This window comes from Lampetra planeri, chromosome 62 (genome assembly GCF_965212315.1).
Source record: "Lampetra planeri chromosome 62, kcLamPlan1.2.h2, whole genome shotgun sequence".
NCBI classification, from domain to species: Eukaryota; Metazoa; Chordata; class Hyperoartia; order Petromyzontiformes; family Petromyzontidae; genus Lampetra; species Lampetra planeri.
Window position 1 is genome coordinate 3,680,054 of NC_136168.1, and position 25,530 is coordinate 3,705,583.

General features: G+C 51.1%; 1 protein-coding gene across 9 annotated transcripts in view; it reads right to left on the bottom strand.

Annotated features, from left to right (window-relative positions):
- Positions 1–16,610: 16,610 nt before the first annotated feature.
- Positions 16,611–25,530, bottom strand: part of LOC144736676 (histone deacetylase 4-like) — a 261,035-nt gene continuing 252,115 nt past the window's right edge. For all 9 annotated transcript variants that reach the window (XM_078619258.1, XM_078619257.1, XM_078619259.1 and 6 more), the window contains 8 exons: positions 24,575–24,662; positions 23,214–23,333; positions 22,451–22,548; positions 21,708–21,826; positions 20,478–20,611; positions 19,762–19,846; positions 18,256–18,424; positions 16,611–17,192 (listed from right to left, as the gene is read on the bottom strand). In XM_078619258.1, the coding sequence (XP_078475384.1) occupies positions 17,153–17,192; positions 18,256–18,424; positions 19,762–19,846; positions 20,478–20,611; positions 21,708–21,826; positions 22,451–22,548; positions 23,214–23,333; positions 24,575–24,662 (853 nt within the window). In that variant the 3' untranslated portion in view covers positions 16,611–17,152. The remainder of the gene's footprint in view (positions 17,193–18,255; positions 18,425–19,761; positions 19,847–20,477; positions 20,612–21,707; positions 21,827–22,450; positions 22,549–23,213; positions 23,334–24,574; positions 24,663–25,530) is intronic.

The window sequence follows — 25,530 nt, forward strand, 5'->3', positions numbered from 1 at the left end:
GGTGACCCTCCCCGTGCACGGTCGCCTTCCATCTGGCGTCAGCATCCAGTGTCGTCTGGACGAGAAGCTCTTCAACCTCGGATGCTTCCGGGCAAAGAAGAAGGTGACCACAAAGGACATCCATAACCTGCAAGTTAGAACACGGCCGCTGAGTGGTGGCTCATTCCACGCAGGACATCCAGATGACCTTCGATGTATTCAAATCAGCATTTAAGAGACGTGGCTTAACCTTGAACATCACCGAAACCAAAACCTTCCACCAAATGTCATCGGACCAGCCAACTATCCCCCCGACTATCTATGTCGATGGAGAGGCCCTTGCATATGTGGAGTACTTCCCTTGCCTTGATAGTCATCTCTCCCAAGTGGCCACCGTCGACGAGGAGATACAACGCGCTAGCGCCACCTTTTACAAACCGCGCCAGCGCGTCTTCGCAGAACAACATATCACCTAGTCTATCAGGCCGTTGTCATCCCAACGCTCCTCTACTGCGGCAAAACGTAGAGAACATGCCGGCGCTACGTCACTGCGCTCGAGCGCTCCCAACGGCACCTACTCCGCCAAATCCAGGGGATCAAGTGGGAAGATCGCTGCACCAATTGGGAGTGTCATCCTCCAAGCTGACACCACCAGCATTGAAGCAATACTTCTTAAAAAGACAACTCCGATGGACCGGCCACTGCATCCTTTTCTCCCAGCTCTTCAATGTGGCAGCGGACGAGGGGAGGACAAAGGAAGCGGCGGTTCAAGGACACCCTCAAGTCCTCCCTGAAGCGCGGAAGCATCGGCCTTCAGGACTGGGAGGAGCAAGCAGGATGCCGTTCGCCAGAGGTCGCAAAACGGGCTTTGATTCCTTACCCGTACCCGTACCCGGCCGCACCAGGGTCGCAAACCGGTACCCGTACCCGGCCGTACCCGGCCATAGCCGTACCCGGCCGGGTACGGGTAGGGTATGGGTATCGGGTACCTGATTGCGACCTCTGGGATGAAGCCATGTTGCAGGCGTGGGTGGGTTGATTCTAGGAACTTGAATTGTGAGAAGAGACAAGACGTTGGGAAATGAGTGACAAACGGTTACTCACCAGTGACTCACGGTCTACCCGTACCCGGCCGCACCAGGGTCGCAAACGGGTACCCGTACCCGTACCCGGCCGGGTACGGGTAGCCGGGTATCGGGTAGAGGGTACGGGTATCGGGTACCCGGTTGCGACCTCTGCCGATCGCCTAGGGGTTGGCGATGGCTGCATCCACCAGGCCCGTGGGCCCACTTCGAGACCCAACGTCTCGACGCCGAAGCGAATCGCCGCCCCGAAAGAGAAAGGAAAAGGAAGCCGACCCGGCACTGTGGATTCCACTTCCACCTGGAACCACCGCGTGGTGCCTCCAATGCCCCGAAGATCTGCGGATCCAGAATTGGACTCCTCAGCCACCTCAAGAGCCACCAGCAAACCTGATGAGCGTCATCCTCGAACCGCGGGGGACTGCCGACGACGACACCAACATGATTAGACACCAGCTCTACTGTACACCAATAGTTACACACCAGTTGGGTGGGTAATGATTCCAGGTGCAGGCTGCGTGGTCACGTGGGTTCGTGCCACCGAGTCCGTTACTCTGAAAATTCTGAATATAGTATTGATTGAATCGTTCACCGTCGAACTGCTGTTTGTGAATTTAACTGATTTTCGCGTTTAGTTTGTTGTCCTTCTCCCGTATCTCCAATTGGGGACGGTTGGCTCAACAAATCTGGCTGTCGCTTGATGAAGCTTGCTGTAATTACTGGCAAAACGTCGTACTCAGATTGTAAATGTTGTTGTGGCTTTGCTCTCCAACACACCGGTGTGCTGTGCTAGTAACGAATTGGCCACGTTCTCTTTACATGACAACCCCTTACTAATTGGCTGTGTCGGGTGGTGGCGGGCTCTCCTATCCCATTGCACTCTTAACCCCCCTCCACGCACTCTCCTACCTCTCCCTTCTCATCACTACTCCACTCCGTGCACTCTCCTACCTCTCTATCATTGCACTACCCCCCTCCACGCACTCTTTCTGCTCCGACAACGAAGGCTTTCCATGGATGCCTCCAGTCATCTGCGGCGTGAAAGAAGTTCAACGTACATACATCAATAGCAGCAGCAAGCAGCCATTGATCTATCCAGCACTGAAGTACACTCCGCACGTGAATCCTTTACGTGGCCAAAGCTGGAAAAGAGAACACTCGATGGTTTTCATCGAAATCAGTTGTCTGTGCATTCTACAGGCACGACAGGAGGTCAGGGCTGCAAGTTGCCACCTTATACCAACGTAGTGCCCGTCTGCCCTCTGGATCTGAAGGACACGCGGACCTTTTGTAGAGATGTACGGCACAAACCCGTGGCTGGCCGATTCATAAATTGGTTTCTATTTTGGGGCTCGCTCGTTGTGTCAAAAATGCGTCGTAAAAGCCCTCCTCCACCCAACGCGGGCCAATTAATACCGGAGTGTCACGTCACACTCACACGTGCCCCTCACATGTATTGCTGCTTCAGCATCGTCGCCACCCGCTGTTCTTGCTGGAGAATAATCGGACGACGGTTTAGAAATGACGTTTCTCTCGAGATTACACCCCGCATCATCAAAGTGAGCTAACACGAGCTCACATCGCCAGTTGACACTCTTATTAATTGGCTGTGTTGGGTGGCGGAGGGGAGGGGTTTACGATGCATATTGCTTGTGACAGCCCTCGTGTATATATAATTAACCGTGCCTGAAATGTAGCGCCTTACACTCAGCATCTTCTGATCGTCACAAACAGAACCACGGTTCCAAAGCTTTTATTATAAACGTGACCCATTGTGATTATTGAGTCATTCTACGTTGAGATATCAATTATACAGCTCTCAAGATCAAAGTCAAATGTGCACCACCAGTTGCTACGGCACTCACCTTACGAGTTTGTGGCTCTGATCCAGCCAGCTGTGGAAATTCCACATTACCATGGAAAGTGTCAGTCTTTCCAGAATAAAACCTTCCAAAATGTAAATGTAATGCTTGAGTCCATCCACTTATTGAATGGCTTTTCCGTCCGATATTAATCAGGCGGCATCTGTTTAAAGCAAGCGAATTGTGGTCCGGGTCTGACCGTCTGGAACTTATCAGCAGTCGTGCATGTGAAACGAATACAGTACAGCGTGCTCCAGATGTCTTGTGACCCCCATTTAGTTCTCTAAAACGGAATATTCATCTTCTTGGTACTTTCGGTAAAGTCATGTAGAATGGAAATAATAAAATAATACAGATAAAACATAAAATAATTCTCACGACGTTTCGGCCACAATGCAAGCAGCCGTCCTCAGGTGGAGAACAGGTCTGTCGAGAAGACAGAGTCTAAATGGCTGCTTGCGTTGTGGCCGAAACGTCGTGAGAATTATTTTATTATGTTTTATTTTTATTATTTTATTATTTCCATTCTACGTGACTTTACCGAAAGAACCAAGAAGATGAATCCCTGCAGTCACGAAATCTTAAAATCGAAACGGAATATTCATATTTTTTGCAAGTAAGGGTTATATAAAACAGAAATTAATATGAAATTGGGGAGAAGGGGGGGGGAAATGTTAAGGGTCAATTAATTGGTGGTCACAAGACAACTGGACCGCGCCGTACAAGAGTGATCCATTTATGAATACCCATCTGGCTTTGAATGAGCCTCTTCATATCCAATCTCCTCAGCTGACGCGATCGTTGAAGATGCTCAGCAAATCACACCGGTGGCGTAGCACAGCGTGCCCCGAGGCGAGCGTCACTTAAACAGATGCAGTAGGCCTATTGAGATCAACCGTACGGATCAAATAATTGTTGATTAAGTGGGGTATCTCTAAATGGATCATCACGATTCTCACTTCTTAACATTATTCGGCTGCTTATACATGTGCACGTGATGATGATGACGACGACGACGACGACGATGAGCCACTTCGTTGAGCTGTCATTTGTGGCCAGGACGCTTCTAAAAAAGAAGCAAATCGCTAAGTGGACTTTTACCTGGCAGAATAAAAATAGTTACATTTAATTTGTGTGTGCGTGATTTGCTTACATTTCCTATACTTTTCACTACTGCCGTGTTTATTTGTGACTTTGTTGTTGTAACTTTCTGAGGCCCGTGAAAAAGGAGCTTTATAGCTCATCGGATTCCTCCAGTGCCACACAATCTCATACAGTCGCTTAAACTCACATGTTGAACAAATATCTATCTCCCCCCTCAGGCATTTTTACATTCTCTCTCTCTCGCTCTGCTGTTAGCTAGAAAGTTAAAAATCGTGGCCCGTTTGAACATTTTCTGCCGCTACGAAGCGATTAAGGAGGGGAAATGTGCCGGCCAGACCTCTCTCTCTCTCATCATCATCATCCCCGCACAGTTCAAGATTCTCCCCGGGCCTCGGCGAGTCGGAGGGGAGAGGCTTGAAAGCCACTGCCAGAATTCGGGCCGGATGTGTGGTGACCGCAAAGGCTTCTCTCTCATCGCATCTGCGTGCATGATGTCCCCCACCCTCTCTCTCTCTCATCCGTGGTCTCTCCTCTCCCTCCCCCACCACTGATCTGCTGGGTTCCATCAGAATCGAGCCAGCACCACGGCCCTCGCTGCCTCAGACAGGCGATGGTGTCCTCTGCTGGCTTGAGCCGGCGTCACGCCACTAGGGGACGAGACCTGCTTCATCTTCTTGGTTCTTTCGGTAAAGTCACGTGACTTGTTCGGTAAAGTCACGTGACTTTACCGAAAGAACCAAGAAGATGAATCCCTGCAGTCACGAAAGCTTTAAATCGAAAAAGAGACCCGCTTCATCATACTCTTTGGTTCTTTCGGTAAAGTCGCGTAGGTATAAGGTATGAAATTAATTAAATCACGACGTTTCGGACGCCAACACAGGCTTCCGTCGTCATGCGGGACAACCACAGCAAGAAACAATTGTCGATTGTCGATTTAAAGCTTTCGTGACTGCAGGGATTCATCTTCTTGGTTCTTTCGGTAAAGTCACGTAGAAGGGAAATAATAAAATAATAAAAATAAAACATAATAGAAAAATTCTCAGGTCTGTCGAAAATACAGCGTCTGTATTTCCGACAGACCTGTTCTTCACCTGAGGACGGCTGCTTGCGTTGTGGCCGAAACGTCGTGAGAATTATTTTATTATGTTTTATTTTAATCATTTTATTATTTCCCTTCTATGTGACTTTACCGAAAGAACCAAGAAGATGAATTGCAATTGTTTTAATTTAATTTATCCTTGCAGTCACGAAAACTTCAAATCTAGAACGAGACCCACTTTCCCAGCCATTGGGGAATTGAATCAAATACTTCTAGAGGCGTTGAAATCGTTTTTTTTATCTAGCGGTAACAGCGGACCATGCGACATTAAGTTGCTAATTCCTAAAGTGTCATCCATCAACATCGTGAGCCATGGTCTATCCACTGCTGAGTGAAGGCCTCCGCAAGTCATCACCGTCCCACGCGTTCAGAGTATTTGGCAACTGCTATAAATTTCCACGCGATAAGCCCCTTCGTTAAGCTGCTTTCGATTGTGATAACCTGGTCGCTTCTGAAAATACATTCCTGCGGAGGGAGCTGGTAGGAACGTTGGGTTGCTCGGTCAATGGCCAGGGTCAACGGCGGCGTGGTGCATTCCGCAAATATGCCCGACTGTGAGGGCGGGCACAAGCCGGCGTGAGTAGGTTAAACTTTTAGTTTTATAAGGGCACCACGGGGTGACCAGCCCCTCCCCACCCAGCCCCTCCCCACCCTCCCCTCCCCACCCTCCCCACCCAGCCCCTCCCTCCCCACCTAGCCCCTCCCTGCACGACGGACGGACACAATAATCCCCTGTGGGCTGGTGGAACCAGTGGGTTCCTACCAGTAAAAAGAAATGTACAGCTCAGTGGCCCTTCACCTGGTCATTTTTTTTTCAAGGTTTAGTGCATCAGTATCGCTATGCCATAATCAATCTCCTGCACATGAACTATGCACTCATCTCGACGCTCCATCTCCGTGAAGCCGGTGGCGGTGGTCATCCTCTTCGATGCGTTCTCTCCTCCTCTCGCTGCCATTCCATCGCGAGCCATTCCGAACAACCCACGTCTTGCAAGCCCACCTCTGTTGCGTGGCGATGACCTCTGGGTTGCATGTCTCCTGATCCACGTGATGCCGCATCTCTCCCCGTAGCTTCAAGCAAGCCGATTAGCTACGGTTGGCTACGTACGGTGCGAAAGAAGTTCAACGTACGTCCAAGCCACATTCCGCGATTTTTTCCCCCACACTTTCAGCTTTTGTCGCATTTATTGTCCACATTCATGATCTTGGTGGATTTTGGGTGATAATCATTGGCCGTGAAATCCCCATGGACCGTATTTGTTAGTTCAAAGCAGAGATGGGGAACCTTCTTTCTGCCAAGGGCCATTTGGATATTTATAACATCATTCGCGGGCCATACAAAATCATCAACTAAAAAAATAACCCGTTATATTTGCCCAAAAATGTAAACTCACCCCTAATACGATGGGCTGGAACTGCTTCTCTCTGGCGAGGCGTGTGATGATGTTAGCTGCTGGTGTTGATGATGTTAGCTGCTACTTGCAACTGCTTTTCCAGGTTTGCTCCTCGATTTGTTGAATTTCGAGTCCCGCCTGCGGTTGCCTTGGCAGGGCCAGAGACCAAATGATTTCGCGGGCCTTACATTATAAAATCGAGTTAAAGATGACCGGGCATAGACCACGCTCCTGGTTTAATCTCGGGGTCGCTGTCTGTATACAGACCCAGTTCTGGCCTAGGACCTTAACACGGCCACATTATGAGCCACCGAATCAATTTGGGGACGGTCTAAATGTCCTCTGCAACGACAAACGCATTGGACTGCATGTGTCTTAAACCCTCGAGTCCTAGACTCTTAGAGACTGCCCTCTGCCGGTACAGATCCTAATCGACACCCGAGATGAAGGGGCAGTCGGCAACCTGCTGCTCTTTGGCCGCTCCGTTTCGGCTCTTTTGCGGCCGTCCATAAATGACGTCACGCGATTTTGGACGATTTTTGACCGCCCCCCTCCCCTCGTCACACGGCGTCACAAAAAGTCAGACCCCCCCCCTCAAATATGACGTCACAAAGCTCTGCCCCCCCCCCCAACATAAAACATGCTTCAAATCGCTTTAAACTATTGTCATTGTAGTGCGTATTTAATGCGGCGCTGCACTCTGATGTTGTAGGAGAAAATGTATTAAAAGTATATTTAATTAAGTAGAACGTGTTGTCTATATTTATTTAAAGTTGCGCATTTTGATGTGACGTCACATTTCTCAACCCCCCCCCCTCGTCACACATCGTCACAAATGTCTGACCCCCCCCCCAGGTGCGTGACGTCATTTATGGACCCCCCCCCCCCACCACCCCCACGCTGTGCCAACTTGGAGCGGTCGCTCCTCTGCCTCTTCGCTGTTACCCACGTATGGGTTGTTGTTGTTGTTGTTGTTTAACCATACTTCACCACACTGGTCAGCGTGGGGGTTGCGGAGGAGGGGCGAGGGCATGGGGAGGCCAAGATTGGCCCAAATTAGCATTTTAGTTATCAGGTGGATTTATTTTTGTAACCATACTTCACCACGCCGGTCAGTGTAGGTATGGGAGGAGGGCGAGCGTAGGGGGAGGCCAGGGTTGGCTCCAATGAGGCGTGTAGTTATACAAATGGACACACACAAAAAAACGTTAGAAGTGCACAGCAAACGAGGACTCAGCAGAGGTCGCAACCGGGTACCCGATACCCGTACCCGGCCGGGTACGGGTAAGGGTACCCGTTTGCGACCCTGGTGCGGCCGGGTACGAGTACGGGTAGGCCGTGAGTCACTGGTGAGTCACCGTTTGTCACTCATTTCCCAACGTCTTGTCTCTTCTCACAATTCAAGTTCCTAGAATCAACCCACCCGCGCCTGCAACATGGCTTCATCCCAGAGGTCGCAATCAGGTACCCGATACCCGTACCCTACCCGTATCCAGCCGGGTACGGGTAGGGTACGGCCGGGTACGGGTACCCGTTTGCGACCTTGGTGCGGCCGGGTACGGGTACGGGTAAGGAATCAAAACCCGTTTGCGACCTCTGGGACCCAGGGAGTTCAACATTTCCCGGGCAGTCGCGATTCACGTGGCTGTAGTCCAGCACTGCCGAAGCAGCACCAAGGGGTTGCTGGATCACACACGCGCTGCAAAACTCCCTTATCGCGGGAGTTGAGGTGCCATACCGTGGCTCACCAGCAGACGGCAAGTGTGGAATACATCTCCGTCTGTTCCATCTGTACGCAGTAGTGTGTTGCCTCTCTCGCAGATGTGGGGTTCACTGCCAGGTGCTCTCCCGTATGCTCCCACGGGTTTAAACAACTCATTGACAACATCTCAATGTATGTGTACGTGCGCTTGCGCGTGTGCAGATTGCAAAAACCTAAGAGTTATGAATCCTTGCAGTCACGAAAGCACACAGCGTTGGTGTACGGTGTTTTTTTCTGCAATATTGTGCTGTCTTTTCTTGGATTTCTGTTTGCACTCAGTCACATATTCACTTTAAGATGTTTTTTTGTTCATGTTTTTTGTTTGTTGCGGTTGCACCCGATTCAAGAGCCGAATGGCTCACAGGGCTATACCTAATACATTAACTTGAACTTGAACTTCAAGAGACCCGATCTTTCTTCAGCTCCCAGCATGTGGAGCGGAACGTCGGACATACCGATCGACAGCCGGAACAAACCCGAATACACGGTGCACGCACCGGGCAAGCGCGACATTGTGTAAACCTACGCAGTCGCCATACAAATCTGAATGAGGTGACCCATGCAAAAATGTATGTTGAACTTCTTTCGCGCCGTACGTAGCCAACCCTGTTAATCAGAAGTACAGGGGAAGGACAACAAACTAAACACGAAAAGCAGTTCTAAAGAAATGAGTTTGTCACTGTAGATGATTTTAAAGTGCGTCACTCCCTGTGGCTTCCTAATATCGGAAGGAAGAGAGCGTTCCAGACGGCCGCAGAAGCCCAACTGAAAGCATGATGGCCAGCCGCCGAAAGCCACTGCCGCTGCGAGGATGAGCGGAGTTCGCGTGAAGATGGTTTATGCTCCGTGACGAGATCAGCGAGGTGAAGGAAGTGGCAGCAACGAACAAAATCACCAAACCGTGATAAAAATTATATTTCTTTTTTTATTTTCTTTTGTACATCACGGGAGACTGATCTGAGTGGGGAGGGGGGGGTGGTGGGTTGAGTTCTCTCTCCGTACTGTTGCGTCCCACAGCCGCCCACACGTGACAGCAGACCTCTCCGCGTTGAACGTGCGACGGCCGCGGCAAAAAGGCCACTCGCCCGAGACATCGATAAGACAACCACGCCACACGGCTGGGTCCACGCAAGGGCCCACCAGCACACACTCATCACAACGCCCGCAGCGAGGCGCTTTCTCACGCACAAGGTACGCATCCATATTGCTGTTCTGTGTGCTTAATACCGTTTCCCATCCTCTGCTTACCGCGCACAATCACCTGCTTTCTACATTGAAAACGTTTTTGTTTTTACATCCATCCGCCGATTCGAAAAGCACTTATGAACGTCCGATTGCTCTCCGCCTTTTGATTACGCGAACGTAACACGGTTTGAGAGGCCACCCTCTTCCACACCGAGGCTGCGCTTGAAGAGACGAAACACTCATCGTGTGGAACAAGGCAAGACTCAGGAGAGACACGCATTTCAAGGTCACCGGCCAAACTTTTTTTTTAGCTTTGCCGCAAGCGAGAATGTCGCCGTCCGATTAAAACCCCGCGCCGTTGGTTTTGAACCAATTTTTTTTTAAACTTTCGCAACTCGAGTAAGATGCGTCCATCGAGCCACACGACGAACAGAACAGACCGCTAAATTTCGATTTAAAGCTTTCGTGACTGCAGGGATTCATCTTGTTGGTTCTTTCGGTAAAGTCACGTAGAATGGAAATAATAAAAAAATATATATATTTTATTATGTTTTATTTTTACGTTGAATGGAAATACTAAAATAAAATAAACATTTTTTTTATGTTTTATTTTTACGTAGAATGGAAATAATAAAATACAAAATAAATAAAACATATGTTATTATGTTTTATTATTATTTTATTATTTCCATTCTACGTGACTTTACCGAAAGAACCAAGAAGAAGAACCGACCGCCTTTGTAAATCGATCGCCGAAAAGTTCCGATTGGTAGGAAGGGGCCAGCCTGCGTCCATTATTAAGTGGGGAGGGGGGGGGGACACGCAGTTAGCGGAGCTTCTGCAAGAGCAACCGCGGACATGCGACTCGTGTCGACGAGTTAAAAGTTAAACGGGGAACACGACGAGATCGTCACGGGGCGTCAGTACCAACGCTGGGCAAACGAGTCGGGCCGTGGGCCTTGATCAGGGCCAAGAACGCAAGTGTGCCACCCAATCTTACGTAGCTATTATTTTAATTTATTATTTTTTCTTTAGACGTGACTTAACCGAAAGAACCAAAGAACAAGTGTGCCACCGTCCAAAACGCGCCGTCCGGTCACATGCATGATGATGTGTCGAGTAACGGTGAACGACGGCCGATCACCGGTGGTGGCATTTCGAAATGAGCCGTAGAGAGACCGGAGGTGTCTCTCTCTGTGGCCTCGGATGTGAAGAAGGCTCACTGCCCGAAACGTCGTCTGTTATATATTTTGGCTTTTAAGGCAAAGGCGTTATTGACGAATGCGTTGAGGTTTTTGTGTGTGTGTGTTTGTGTGCTTGTGCACACCACTGCCAATGCAAGTATCGGCCAAATAAATTGAAATTAGCCGGTATTATTACCACTAAGTGGACGTTTAAAAAGTGGAACAAATCATCGTTCGGTGAGAGTGGCGTGTGGGAGGCATACTCTAACGCAGGAACACAATTAGCCCGTGGTGCCAATTGGGGGTCTTGTAGGACATGAATTTAGATGTCAGCATAATGAAGATGATTTCTAGTTTAGCAGCGGTTGGATCAGCGACCCTCTCCCAAATTAATCCTCTGCACGTCCAAGTGTTCGTTCGATTGCATACGATGGAAAACATTCACAAATTTTAAACGGATCCAAGTCACAAAACGTTAAATTTTATATTGAGATTAAATTCAAGTGGCCAAAGAAGGGCACCGCGCTAACGAGCACAGCGCAAGTCTCACGTTGCAAAAGAATGCCGTGGAAAATGAAATGCCGTGGGGCGGCGACTGTGACCACAATTTTCATCGCAAGATAAATTCGTTACCGCATCGGCGGCCAGGACAGTTCTTTTCATACGCGAACACCCCAAAACGCTCGGCAGATGCCAATTTCAGAATTTTCAGGCCAGAAACGTTCGATAACCTGGTCACGTAACTTTAAATTACGTTGCGACTCGCATCATTTCTTTGGGAGAGAGGATGGACAGGGCAGACCTGGCAGTGCAGAGAACGGTTCGACCGCGACGGGTTGAACAACGAGCAGAACGCCGCAGCAGCTGCACCCCCACACAGGCTGGGGCTTTGTAAAACTGGACATGGACTCAAAACGAGACGGCAGCTTTATCGGCCCGACGCCCCCTTTCGCTGGCACAGACCAGAGGTCGCAACCGGGTACCCGATATCCATACCCTACCCGGCCGGGTACGGGTACGGTTACCCATTTGCGACCCTGGTGCGGCCGGGTACGGGTAAGGAATCAAAACTCGTTTGCGACCTCTGGCACAGACGCCGCGAGGTGGAAACTCTTCCGCCGGGTGCGTCAATCTCGCGCGCGGGCGGCACGCTCCACACCGGACATCGCGGACGAGACAAAAACTTTCGCTTTGTCGCACGCAGCGAACGGCGAGATAACGTGAAATTGAAAATTCTTTGGGTCTTTCGGTAAAGCCACGTAGATAGAAAAAATTATAAAAATATCACGTTTCGATCGCAACAAAAGCAATTGTCACCTGATGACCTGATGACGATTGCTCGTGTTGCGATCGAAACGTCGTGATATTTTTATTCTTTTTTTTCTATCTACGTGGCTTTACCGAAAGACCCAAAGAAGATTAATTCCTGCAGTCACGAAAGCTTTAAGTCAAGAGCTACGATTGTGTTTACAAGCACTCTGGCAGAGCTCACTCACTGTCGCGCTTCGCGAATGCTTACTCTTTGGTTCTTTCGGTAAAGTCGCGTAGGTGAAAATAAAATAAAAATAACTAAATTTTTTTAAAATTTTTATTAGTTTATTTAATTTTAAAATGAATAAACCAAAAATAACTACATTTTTATTTTATTTTATTAGCTTATTTAATTTTCTTATTTTATTTTCTACCTACGTGACTTTACCGAAAGAACCAAAGAGTATGGATCCTTGCAGTCACGAAAACTTCAAATCTAGAATTCTCGAAAGCTTTTTGAGTGTTGGCGCCAAGGGCGCACGAGACGTTTGACAGATGGAGCGCCACGGGTAGCAAGCTTGAACTTGATCTGCCGACGGATTTCAGTTTTTTCCGTTTCGTTTTATTTTCAACGTGCAGAACAGAAAACGGACGCAAACGCGCGCGAATCTTTAACTCGGACGTGACGGACACCGAGAGGCTGCCTCCGCGCATTTTAAGGAGAAAGAAAATATTCCTCGACGTCGCCTTGATAGGAGTGTAGCAAAATAGAATGTGTGCATTAAGTACAGGGCGCATTATTGCATAAAATGATCCGGTTGGGAATTACGTTGAGCCGACCAGCCCTCGGCACTGCAGCGGGGGGCACGGACCGACGCAAGAGAACAGCATCCCAGAAACGTGTCAAGTGATTCTCAACATACAATCTATTTGCTTTACACGCAAGCGGAATTATGTACACGCGGCGATTTCGAACGCCGATCCTCCCTCTCGGATAGGCCTCCGTTAAAATCCGGCGCTTGAGCACCCGACGTCCGGGATTCACCGCACCAGCAACTCGCAACTATTTTAATTCACCTTTGAGAAAGACCGTTTCGCTTTTTTTTTTTACCCGTCGTGAAATTGTCCACATCAGATCACGTTGTGACGTTTTGACGACAGATTTTTCAGCGTTCCTTTTAATGACAAGCTTCGAGCCAACGTCTTCTTAAAGAAGCCAGTTAGAATGCAAATGTGTTATTCAAAAACACAAGGCTCCCCCCCCCCCCCCGCAGCTTCTCCGAACGTTGTTCGAATGAGGCAACGCAAGTTTAGAGCGCGAGCACTTACATCACCGAGTTGACACGACTGCCAGGCCCGGCAAGTCACCTGCGTAACGGATCACTTCCCATTTTAAAGGACACCATCTCCGACACACATTCCAGCGTGCGCAAGTCCGACTCCGCAGAGAGAGAGAGACAGAGCGCTCTGCAACAACCTCCCCTATTCCCCGTGCGCGCAATCCACCAACCGAGCAAGACGATGTCAGCTCAAGTGTACCCGGACGCGGTCGGGGTTACTTTAAGTGGACACAGCGACCGTCAGAAGCTACGCAAGGCAATGGGCAAACAACCAACGCGGTGAACACGAAACGGCGATGAAGCAATTACATTGAAAATAAAAATTTTAATCGTTAACAATCGGGTCGTTTTACAGTTTACAAAACGAGCAAACTTGTGGGATAGAAAAGAAAAAAAAAGAAAGATACAGTTTGAAAACACAGTAAAACACCAACATTTTAATCGGACAGACTAAACAAGTTAAAATTACCCCAAGCCTATAGCATCAGCTCAGCGCACACAGAATGTAAGAGTCTTTTGGTTGTGACTGAGAGGATGTTTCCCGGCAGAACGCGGGCACGGTTTGCAATAAGTACAGTGTAATCAAGTGACGTAACGCTCGAATTTGGACACCGTTAAAGATTTTGTGAAACGAGGGTGTTTTTTTTAGTTTTTGGTATTTTTTTTTTTTTACACAACACATTACAACCTCTTTTTAATTATCATCATCATCATCATCAACTTTCAAAATATATATTCTTTCAAAAATACCTCTTAAAACAATATGTTTCATATCCACGACTGCTTCCTATAGAATTAAGTCTGTCATCGGTGAACAGAAGGAAAACAAACGCGTCGTTTTCGCCATCCATTCTCAGCGTAGAGTAACGGGTCCATGGGTAGGTTAGAAAACTCCCCCCGTGGGGGACTTAAAATGCCTCACTTGCTGGGCACGCCGCAACCGGCTCTCATCTGCTGCCAAAAACGCACAACAAAAGTTAGTTTTTTTGCCGCCCAATCGGAAACATCGGTGAGAAATGTTTTTTTTTTTAAAACCACCTCGCGCGTTCCCCCTCTCACGCCCAACGCTGTACTCCGTCCGAAACCGCGAGATGATCGCAGCTCGATGCGGAAAAACCGTACGACACGCGCACGCAAAAGAAACAAAAAAGTTCGGTGACATCGATTTTAATGGTGACGGGGGCAGTACATTTTTTTTCTTTCAGATTTAGAAAACTTAAGTGACCGCTTCTCAAATCTAGATGCCCCCCCCCCCCCACGCGTAACCCATTAAGAGAAGGCCTCCTCTTGCCGAGGAAACCTTTTGATTGTTAAACCGTGCGGTGTTGAATGACGCAAAAACTAAATACAGTAGGACTCGCTAATTTTGGTTAATGCCACAAACTTCGACGTTTACCGTTTGCAAAAAAAGGAAGATGGGGTTTGACAGGAGGATGGAGGCGGTCGCCGTGCCGACCGCGGCAGAGCGTTGGCCGCCACGGACGCGGTCCGTGGTCGATTGACGTTTAGCGCGTTGACGTAACTGTACTGGACATCTGTGACAAATGAAAGAGCTTTGCAGCTCATCAGATTTCTCCAGTATAAATAAAGGTTCTGACAGTGAACCCGCGCTTTCGGCCGGCTCGCGGTCTATGCTAAGCGACACGCGCTGAGCAGCGTGCATGCGTGTGGGTGAATGTGCGCGTGCGTGTGTGCGCGCGTGCGTGCGTGTGCGTGCGTGCGTGTGTGCGTTTCCCGCAAAACTCGTGGGGCGCACACTTTCGTAGAGGCAACGGTAAATGAACGGGATCGGGTGTAGTAGCTTTGATTCCTGCTACTATCGTGTAAAAATAAAACAGATAAACGAAAGGACCTTATTTTACAAGAGAGAGAGAGAGGCTTTTTGTGCGTGGCCTTCAGGAATGGCCGGGAGGAACACAAGTTGCGAGAATTAAATCGAAACTGTGGATTTGGAATTCAGATGCCACTGTGCCGTACACACACGTAACGGAGATAAACCTCAAAGCGTATTCATGAAAGCCCACGACACCACCGACACATCCAGCAATAACGTGTGTGCTCTATATGAATATGCATGTATATACATAAATATATATATATAAAAAAGAAAATCCTGGTTATCCTTATTACAGGCGCCGGGGCAAAGAGGCGGTGGTCGCGGTGAGCACATTGAGGCCGGAACGGCACACGTGTTGTTGTGTCCAGGGCAAAGACCACACACATCATTCCCCCATTGCTGCTGCCGATAACCGTAACCATCACCATCACCACCACCAACGGTGGTCGTTTCAGGCCCAGTTGACCTAGGGGGCGTGACCGGGTGAAGTTCAGATACCGATCCTCACCGATGCTGCGGTCGCCACGCCGCCGCTGCCCTGTTATATACACCTGCGATGAGCACGCTTGGCTACGTACGGTGCGAAAGAAGTTCGACGCACGTACGTACACACCAACACACGTGCACGTGAGCCCGGGATTTAAAACGTTGTGAACTACTTAAGAAAGAAATGTACAACAGCGAGAACACGAGGGGGGGGGGGGGGGAAGACAACTCAGTTTTTTGTAAACCTTACCCACTAAGGTATCAATATGGTATACAGCTCTCAGCGATATTTTCTTGGTCATTCAACGCATGTACGTTATAAACAAAATGTAATTATTTGTTTACGTCTCTTCCTATTTGAGCAAGATATAAACATTTTGCAAGGAAAGGAAAAATACTCTGAAGTACGGTGTTTTATTTCTTAAAATCGAAAGGAAAAGGAATAAATAGATCAAATATAAGTAGCATACAAAAAGAGTGAAACTGTTAAATGTTAATACCAATACCCAGGCAAGTATGACCTGCAAAAGAGAGTAAAACATATCTCATTTAAAAAAAGATCACCGTTACCCAAGCTTAACCCTGCTAAGATGAGGAATACACAGAGAACACAATCTACTTTAAACAAACATACTTTGCATTTTGTGTCATTCTTACAAAAGCCTACTTTGGAACAGAATAAGAACAATTGCTGGTGATTCTGGAGCGTTAAAGGAATTCAAAATAACACACGGTAACAACGACAAAGCGGAGAGGGTGCGGCGTGTGTCCTCTGTCCAAGACGACGCATTTTAAATCGGCGTTCAGCGAGGCAGTGTCAACGCAGACATTCCCGTCTCAAAAAAGGCACTCCTCGGAAGTTTGACTTCCACGCCGCCCCGAGAGCGCATCGACCGGACGACGATGTCGCCCCCCGAGAGCATTCACGCGCACGACCGCTTCCCATCGTCGCTCTGAGACCCCCCCCCCTGCGCCACGCGCGCCCGACCCACCCGGGACCCCCCCGGGACCCCCCCCGAGACCCCCACGCCCCGCCCCGCCCAGCCCCGCACCCCCAACAAAAACAACAACAACTTTAAAAAAGGAACGAACTCGATTTTATACAGTATGAAAAAAAAAGTGTCTCGGTCGTTTTGCCGCCAACGACTTATACTCTTAAGCTCAAGAAATTGGCCTGCTAAGGAAACCCTATACAACAAAACAGATGAAGGCATGTGTAAAAAAAAGTCTCAACGAGAGGAAAGGAACGGCGAGCAACAGACTCGTTCTAGGACACGGCTCTAGCGAGCGACCGGTGGGAGGGGGGGGTCGGATAATCGCGTCGCGCCCGCGTCGCGCGGCCCATCCTCCGGCCGAGCCGTTGGGCCGCACCATCGTACGGACACACACGGAGCGACTGTCGCCGGGTGCACGCACGCACGCACGCCCCCCCCCCCTCCCCCCATCGTTTCCGAAGATCGCCTGACCCCCACCGTCAGCGGGGGGGGGTGGTGGGGGGAGGAGGGCGGGGAGGGTTGGGATGGCGCTGCCAAACGCTCGGTGGAGCGAGCCGTGCCGGCCGCAATCCAAACGCACCGGGTCCGTCGCTTACATCGCCGGCTCCTCTTCCATGGGCTCCTCCACCGGCCTAGAGGGGGAGGAGGAGGTGGACACACGCGAGAGGAGAGGTTGGAATCGCGAGAGAAGGGGGGAGAATCGCGCGAGAGAGAGCGTTGGGAATCGCGAGAGGAGAGCGATTCTCGACGACGATGTTGCGCGTCGTTGATTGTGGCGACGACGCTCGTTCTTCTACGGCCGTGGTTCTCAAGCGGGGGGTGGGCGAGGTAGGGGGGGTACGTGGACCCCCACAAGGGGGGGTTACGTGGCAATGCCCCAAGGGGGTACACGTGAGACGATTTATAAATGCGTGACGTGATATCATGCGCGAGAGTCGTTGGTGAATAATCACGTTGTACGAATCTGCCCATGTAAAATAACTACGGTAGAATTTTAATGCATATGGTAACCCAGGGTTTCCCAGAGTAAGCAGCGAGCGCGGACAAATTACATCACGCGTGCAGAGCGTCCGTTGAATTAATGTTTTTTATTCGCTTGCAGTTAGCACCTAGTTAGGGATCCCTCACAAAATGGACAATTGGTTCATATATTGACGTTCATTATTCATGCATGTATTTCTCAGAACCACGATGGGTCAGATCACGGTGTGTGGGGGGAGGGTGGGGGTAAACTCAGTGGAAACTAAATTCAACAACGGGGGGGGTTTACAGGAGACAAAAATATGGGTTTGAGAGCCGTCAAGCTTCCCCTCTGGACAGGCCTCCAAATGCCAACAACAAACAAACATTGGGACCCACCACGCAGCCAAAACGTCCGGTGTTGTGAGAATATCATCGTAGTATCTGCACACCGCTGGCGGAAGGGACGCCCCCCGCCACCCCACTAGAGGGGGCTCTACAGGGTATTTGGTCTACTCTTCCACGCCGATCGGACGTCTTGAAAGAGGCTCTCGCGTCACCCACGTTTTTACCCCACCGCGCGCGCCGCCGCCACCACCGCACGTCTGGAACACACCTGCATCGGCAGGGCATCGTGACGTCGCATCGTGGCCGGGTCTCGTGGAATGAAGGAATGAAGGAATGAAGGAAGGCCTCAACGAACGGAAGGACTGAACGAACGCAAGGACAGCTCACCTCTTGTCGTCGGCGGCGGCGGCGTTGTCGGCGGCCGCCTGCGTGGCGTCCACGGAGAGGGAGGCCATGGCGGTCACAGTCTCCGTCTCCTCCTTCTCGTGCTTCTGCGCCTCCAGCAACGACAACCCCACCGTGGGCGCCAGCCTCTGCAGGCAGCGCCAGTACTTGCCTGTGTGCACGCAGCGCACAGACGCACGCATTGGCGCACGCACAGACGCGCCCACGTGCGCGTAGACACACACACGCGCAGACACACACAACACGGAGGAGACTGCGTCAGCGTGGCCAGAGGGGCTCTCGGAGCGAGTGCTGGCTCGAGCCGGGTCAGCCAGGTGTGCGCGCTGTGTCCATTATGAACTTCACACGGGGAGGTTGTGGGGGGGGTTGGTGGATGAGTCAGACGCGGAGGCATTGGGGCGTGCGCGAGGCGCTCGCCACCGCCACCAGTGGTGGGCGACCTGCGTCCCGAGGAGCCCCTCCTGGTGGTTACCTGGTCTAGGTGTCTAGTGGTAATGTGTGGGGGCGGTTGTGTGCGTGTGTGTTGGTGTGTGCGTGTGTATTGGTGCGTGTGTATTGGTGTGTTGGTGTGTGCTGGTGTGTGTGTTGGTGTGTGCGTGTGTGTTGGTGTGTGTGTGTTAGTGTGTGTATTGGTGTGTGTGTTGATGCGTGTTGGTGTGTATTGGTGTGTGTGTTGGTGTGTGCGTGTGTATTGGTCAATGTGTATTGGTGTGTGCGTGTGTGTTTGTCCGTGCGTGTGTATTGGTGTGCGTGTTGGTGTGTGCGTGTGTATTGGTGCGTGTGTATTGGTTGGTGCGTGTGTATTGGTGCGTGTGTATTGGTTGGTGCGTGTGTATTGGTGCGTGTGTATTGGTTGGTGCGTGTGTATTGGTGCGTGTGTGTTGGTGCGTGTGTGTTGGTGCGTGTGTGTTGGTGCGTGTGTATTGGTGCGTGTGTATTGGTGTGTGCGTGTGTATTGGTGTGTACGTGTGTATTGGTGCGTGTGTGTTGGTGCGTGTGTGTTGGTGCGTGTGTGTTGGTGCGTGTGTGTTGGTGCGTGTGTGTTGGTGCGTGTGTGTTGGTGCGTGTGTATTGGTGCGTGTGTATTGGTGTGTGCGTGTGTATTGGTGCGTGTGTATTGGTTGGTGCGTGTGTATTGGTGCGTGTGTGTTGGTGCGTGTGTGTTGGTGCGTGTGTGTTGGTGCGTGTGTGTTGGTGCGTGTGTATTGGTGCGTGTGTATTGGTGTGTGCGTGTGTATTGGTGTGTACGTGTGTATTGGTGCGTGTGTGTTGGTGCGTGTGTGTTGGTGCGTGTGTGTTGGTGCGTGTGTGTTGGTGCGTGTGTATTGGTGCGTGTGTATTGGTGTGTGCGTGTGTATTGGTGCATGTGCTGTGCCGGCCTTCATAAGCGCCGCTCGCTAACAGCACTTGCCCCCAACAGTCTGTTAAGGCTACACGGGGGATCTTTGTCTTTGTGCGTGCAGGGGAAGTGTGGCTGAGTGCACTCACTCTGAATCTGGATGACGCGCTCGAGCGACGCCACGGCGTTCGGGTTCGGTCTCTTCTGAACGACCTCCTGGGACAGAGGCTCCATCTGTTCCACGCGCGCACCGGCACGGACGCTTACTTCACATCCGCACCTCCGCTTAGCACGCCTGGCTACGTACGGTGTGCGAATTGGAAGTTCCACGTACGTACATCAAAAACACATGACCGAGAACTAGGATAGACGAAAGTAAACAGCGGAGGCTACTAGCGCCAACGTGAGCGCAAGCAGGCACGACGCAGAGCAGCACTTTGACGCGTCTATGTACCTCTTCAGACGCTGTCTCCCCGACAGACCTGGTCTTCAACTGAGGACGGCTGCTTGCGTTGTGGCCGAAACGTCGTGAGAATTATTTTATTATATTATTTTATTATGTTTTATTTTTATTATTTTATTACTTCCCTTCTACGTGACTTTACCGAAAGAACCAAGAAGATGAATCCCTGCAGTCACGAAAGCTTTAAATCGAAAGTGTGTATGTACGTTAAACTTCTTTCACACCATACGTAGACCACCGTGCAGCGTGGTCATAGTCACCCGCTGTGATCAACACCGTTCCAACGGTGGTCTGATGTGAATACAGGCGAGGGTGAGTGCCACCCCCGCCACCACCCCACCCACCCCACCCACCGCCACCCCACCGGCTCGCACGAGCGGGGAGGTTACGACGCCTGCTCACCTCGCTGCCCAGCAGGCTGTAGACGCAGGCCTCAGACGCGTCGCAGATCGCCGTGAGGTCGTGCCCCCCCTCCAGCGACAGCACCACGCGGCCGCCCGCCAGCGTCATCAGCTGCTGCGTCAGATAGCCGAAGCCTGGAGGGGGTGGGCGGTGGGGGGGTGAGGAGTGGGTGGGTGAGGAGAGAGCGGCCGAGTGGTGAAATGGGCGGGAGAGACAAGTCCCCTCTTGCTGCATCTATCGAGCGTCTCCGGCAGTGTCCTTCACTCATTTTCAGAGGGGTGGGTTGGGGCGGGGGACACTTTCGCCGATAAGACATCGTCAGTAAGAGAACGGCGGCATTTGAAACGAATGGGGATTTGACAGATGATGATGGGGGTGTTTGTGTGTATTGTCGGGGGGGTGCACGTGAGAGGGCCGCACTAAAGGCCACCAGTGGCCGCCAGTGGCCCGCGGGCCTGGCAACGAAGAACACCGCTCGACGAGGTTGACCCCTCGCCGCTGGCTCCGGCGGGCGGCGCGTGGCGGCGACGCCGAACCTCAACGCCACTGCCGACGACTACGGAAATGGTGTCGATGAGCACCGATTGTAGCGGCATTGATCACAGCGGGTGATGATGACGAAGACGATCTGGCTGTTGACATCGTTGCTGCTGCTGATATTGCTTCTGCTGCTGCCGATGATGATTCTACTGTTGTTTCAAATTATAACGATGTCCCCTGCTGCTGTTGTTGCTGAGGATTCTATGTCGTCTGATATTGGCTGCTGCAACTGATGATGATGATGATGATATTGCTGCTGTTGCTGCTGATATTGCTTCTGTGGTTCCCGATAATGATACTACTGTTTCGATTTAAAGCTTTCGTGACTGCAGGGATTAATCTTCTTGGTTCTTTCGGTAAAGTCACGTAGAAGAGAAGTAATAAAATAATAAAAATATTTTCTTTTATTATGTTTTATTTTTATTATTTTATTATTTCCCTTCTACGTGACTTTACCGAAAGAACCAAGATGATACTACTGTTGTTTCAAATTACAATGATGTCCCTGCTGCTGCTGATTCTACGTCATCTGATATTGGCTGCTGCAACTGATGATAATGATGATATTGCTGCTGCTGCTGCAGCTGCTTGTTGATTACCGACAAAAAACAATCACCACGCCAAGCGACGCGACAAGTAACGCGACGGACCGCGCCAACGGCAGGCGTTGCGTGCGAGCGTGGCACGTACATTTGGCGGTGACGTTGTACCCGCCGAGCGGCGCCGGGTGGCCCTCGACGGCGTCGAAGCCAGCGGACACGAGCACCACGTCCGGGGAGAACTCGTTCGCGATGGGCATGACCAGCGACCTGGGGGGGGGGGGCGCAACACATGACGCGACAGGCAAACAACAAGCCACGCTTGGGGGGGGTCACGGCCAGATTCAGTCGTTCAACAACAACTTACATCGTGGTGCTGGAGGTCGTGGGTTCGATCCCGACCCTGACACCTGCTGCTGTAGATTTGGAGTTTGCGTGTCTCTCTCTGATCATCATCATCATCATCACGGTGGCTAAGAGATGTTAACTACCTCGCCTGGTGTACAGGAGGTCGTGGGTTCGATCTCGTCCCTGACGCCTGCTGTATATTTGGAGTTTGCGTGTCTCTCTCCCTGTGGTCGCGTGGATTTTTCCCAGGTCCTCCGGATTTTCCCTCCACATTTAGAATCAACGTCACGCGTTTAGAGCACTTGGCTGCTGGTAAACATTTCAACATGACAATAAACCACTTCGTTGGGCTATCATTTGTGGCCAGGTCGCTTCTGAAAACGAGCTACACAGTACATTGCTAAGTGGGGGCCTTACCTGGTAAAATACAACTTATAGTTTAACCACCGTCCGATCATCGCAAGCGCCGTGCATAGTTGCCGTATGGGGGCGGTGCGGGGGGAGGGGGTGGTGCCCGAGACGGCCGCTGCAGGGGGCGAGCGTTACCTGAACGCCGCCAGGTAATCGGCGTCCCCCATGGGGGGGCTGAGGCCGCCCGTCCACGCGATGTTCACGTTGAAGCCCTCACCCGCACCAACGCCCACCTGCGCACGGGCACGGCCATGAGGTGGTCAGAGACCCCGGCAAGAGGGCGAGCGGTAGTGGTGGTGGCGCTAGTGGTGGTAGCAGCAACGGTGGTGGTGAGAGTGGTGGTGGCGGTAACGGTAGTAGCGGTGGTGGTGATGATCTTAACGACGACAAATAGCGACTCTTATTATCCACAGTAACTCTCTGACCTCTCTATTTGTGTACTATAGAGAAGGGCCATTGCCCGAAATGTTGTCTATTGTATCCTCTTGGGGCTATGTTTATGATGACTGTGTTGTGGGGTGAGTGTTATAAACGTCAGTGGTGAGTGTTTTAATCGTCAGTGGTGAGTGTTTTGAATTTCAGTGGTGAGTGCTTCAAATGTCAGTGTTGAGTGTTTTAATAGTCAGTGGTGAGTGTTTTAATCGTCAGTGGTAAGTGTTTTAATTTCAGTGGTGAGTGTTTTAAACGTCAGTGGTGAGTGTTTTAAACGTCAGTGGTGAGTGTTTTAATCGTCAGCGGTGAGTATTTTAATCGTCAGTGCTGAGTCTTTTGAATGCCAGTGGTGAGTGTTTTAATCGTCAGTGGTGAGTGTTTTAATCATCAGTGGGGCGAGTGTTTTGAACGCCCAAGCGGGCGAGCGTTGACGAGCGACAGCAGACGCGGTGGAGAGCCTTCGCACCTCGTCAGCGGCTCCGCTGCCGGGGAAGAAGTTGCCCTCGTCGTGCCGATGCAGGGAGATGTAGAGGACGCTGGGATCGCTGTAAAACGCTTGCTGCGTCCCGTTTCCGTGATGGACGTCCTGCGGGCACAAAACGGCGGCGAGCGTCACTCCCCTCGGCCGTCCCGTCCGCTATCCGGGTGCCCCGTTCGCGGCCGACCCGGCGAAACGCCTACGCGTCCGTCCGCAGACGAGGGTTGGCGCGGCGTGTTAAGAGTCTGCCTGGAGGAGGGGGGGGCGGGGTGTCCTACGTTGGGCGGGCAAGGGTTTTGAATCGCAAGGCGCATGCCCGGCAGAGTTCGGGGTGCGTGGGTGGCAGCCCGCGATGGTGGAGAACTCGGGACGACGTCGGTTGCCGGCAGGCGGTGAAGTGCGGGAAAGGAGACCCGAATAGCGTCCAGGTTGCTGCTAGGCTTGAACAGGCAAGTGACTTAGCAGCTTGCAGCTATAAAGAGAGGTTTACCGGATGTGGTGTGTAAATATTTTTCCGGGAATGCCGAACCGGACAGAACCGGCTGAAACTAAGGCCTGGTTATGCGGGGATCTTCGTGTCTATGTGTGAGTATGCATGCCTGTGTGCGAGTGAGTGTGCATGCCTGTGTGCGAGTGAGTGTGCATGGCTGTGTGCGAGTGAGTGTGCATGGCTGTGTGCGAGTGAGTGTGCATGGCTGTGTGCGAGTGAGTGTGCATGCCTGTGTGCGAGTGAGTGTGCATGCCTGTGTGCGAGTGAGTGTGCATGCCTGTGTGCGAGTGAGTGTGCATGCCTGTGTGCGAGTGAGTGTGCATGCCTGTGTGCGAGTGAGTGTGCATGCCTGTGTGCGAGTGAGTGTGCATGCCTGTGTGCGAGTGTGTGTGCATGCCTGTGTGCGAGTGAGTGTGCATGCCTGTGTGCGAGTGAGTGTGCATGCCTGTGTGCGAGTGAGTGTGCATGCCTGTGTGCGAGTGAGTGTGCATGGCTGTGTGCGTATCAAGTGAGTGAGCGAGCCGGAATGGCTCATGCTGGATCTGTGCGCTGGAGCGGTGGCGCAGTGGTTAGCACACCGTGTTACGAACCCGGCAAACCAGAGTTTGAGTCCCGCTCACGGACAGCACCAGCGATGATTAGTTAAACCGGCTCTGGGCATCCTTCAAGTCGGCTCAGCAACTGAGCGTGGTGCTGGCCACCCCCCCTCCACGCTTCCCATGTGCCGCGCCGGCCTTCATAGGCGCCGCTCGCTAACGGAACTTCGCCCCAACAGTCCGTCGCAGGCTACACACGGGGGTGGAGATGGGGGGGGGAACCTTTCTCTTTGGGAGCTGGATCGGCCGGTTGCCGAACTCACCCAGTCGACGATGAGCACCCTCTTCACGTTGAGCTTCTGCTGCAGCACGCGGGCGGCGATCGCCACCGAGTTGAAGAAACAGAATCCCCTGCGGAGGACAGAGCAGGCCGCGCGCGCGTCGCTCAGAATCGGAAAGCGCCGTCCAGACAGCAGGAGGGAATCCGCGATGGGCTGTCAAGGATCTTTAATCACAGATGTCCAGCCGGGGGCCGCGGGGTGAGAGCGTTACGACAACGAACAATACGAAAAACACGAAAGGAGTGCAAAGTATAGGACAGGTTAAGTAAATAACGAAAATGTTGTTATCTTATTTTCACCAGGTAACGCCCACTGAGCCATTAGATTATTTTTCGGGCGCGACCTGGCTATCACAAACGATAGCTCAACGAAGTGGCTTATCACGTGCAAATTTATAGCAGCTGCCAAATACCAGAGGTGGGACAAAGTCATTGTTATGCAAGTCCAAGTCGAGTCGCAAGTCATCAAATTCATGACTCGAGTCTGACTCGAGTCCAAGTCACATGACTCGAGTCCACATCTCATAGGTGGGACAAAGTCATTGTTATGCAAGTCCAAGTCGAGTCGCAAGTCATCAAATTCATGACTCGAGTCTGACTCGAGTCCAAGTCACATGACTCGAGTCCACATCTCATAGGTGGGACAAAGTCATTGTTATGCAAGTCCAAGTCGAGTCGCAAGTCATCAAATTCATGACTCGAGTCTGACTCGAGTCCAAGTCACATGACTCGAGTCCACACCTCTGCCAAATACTCTAAGAAATCTAAACGTCTAATTCTAGATTTGAAGTTTTCGTGACTGCAAGGATCCATACTCTTTGGTTCTTTCGATAAAGTCATGTAGATGAATAATTAAAATAATAATAAATAAAACTACCTTAAATCACGACGTTTCGGAGGCAACACAAGCTTCCGTCATCAAGTGGAACAGCCACAGCA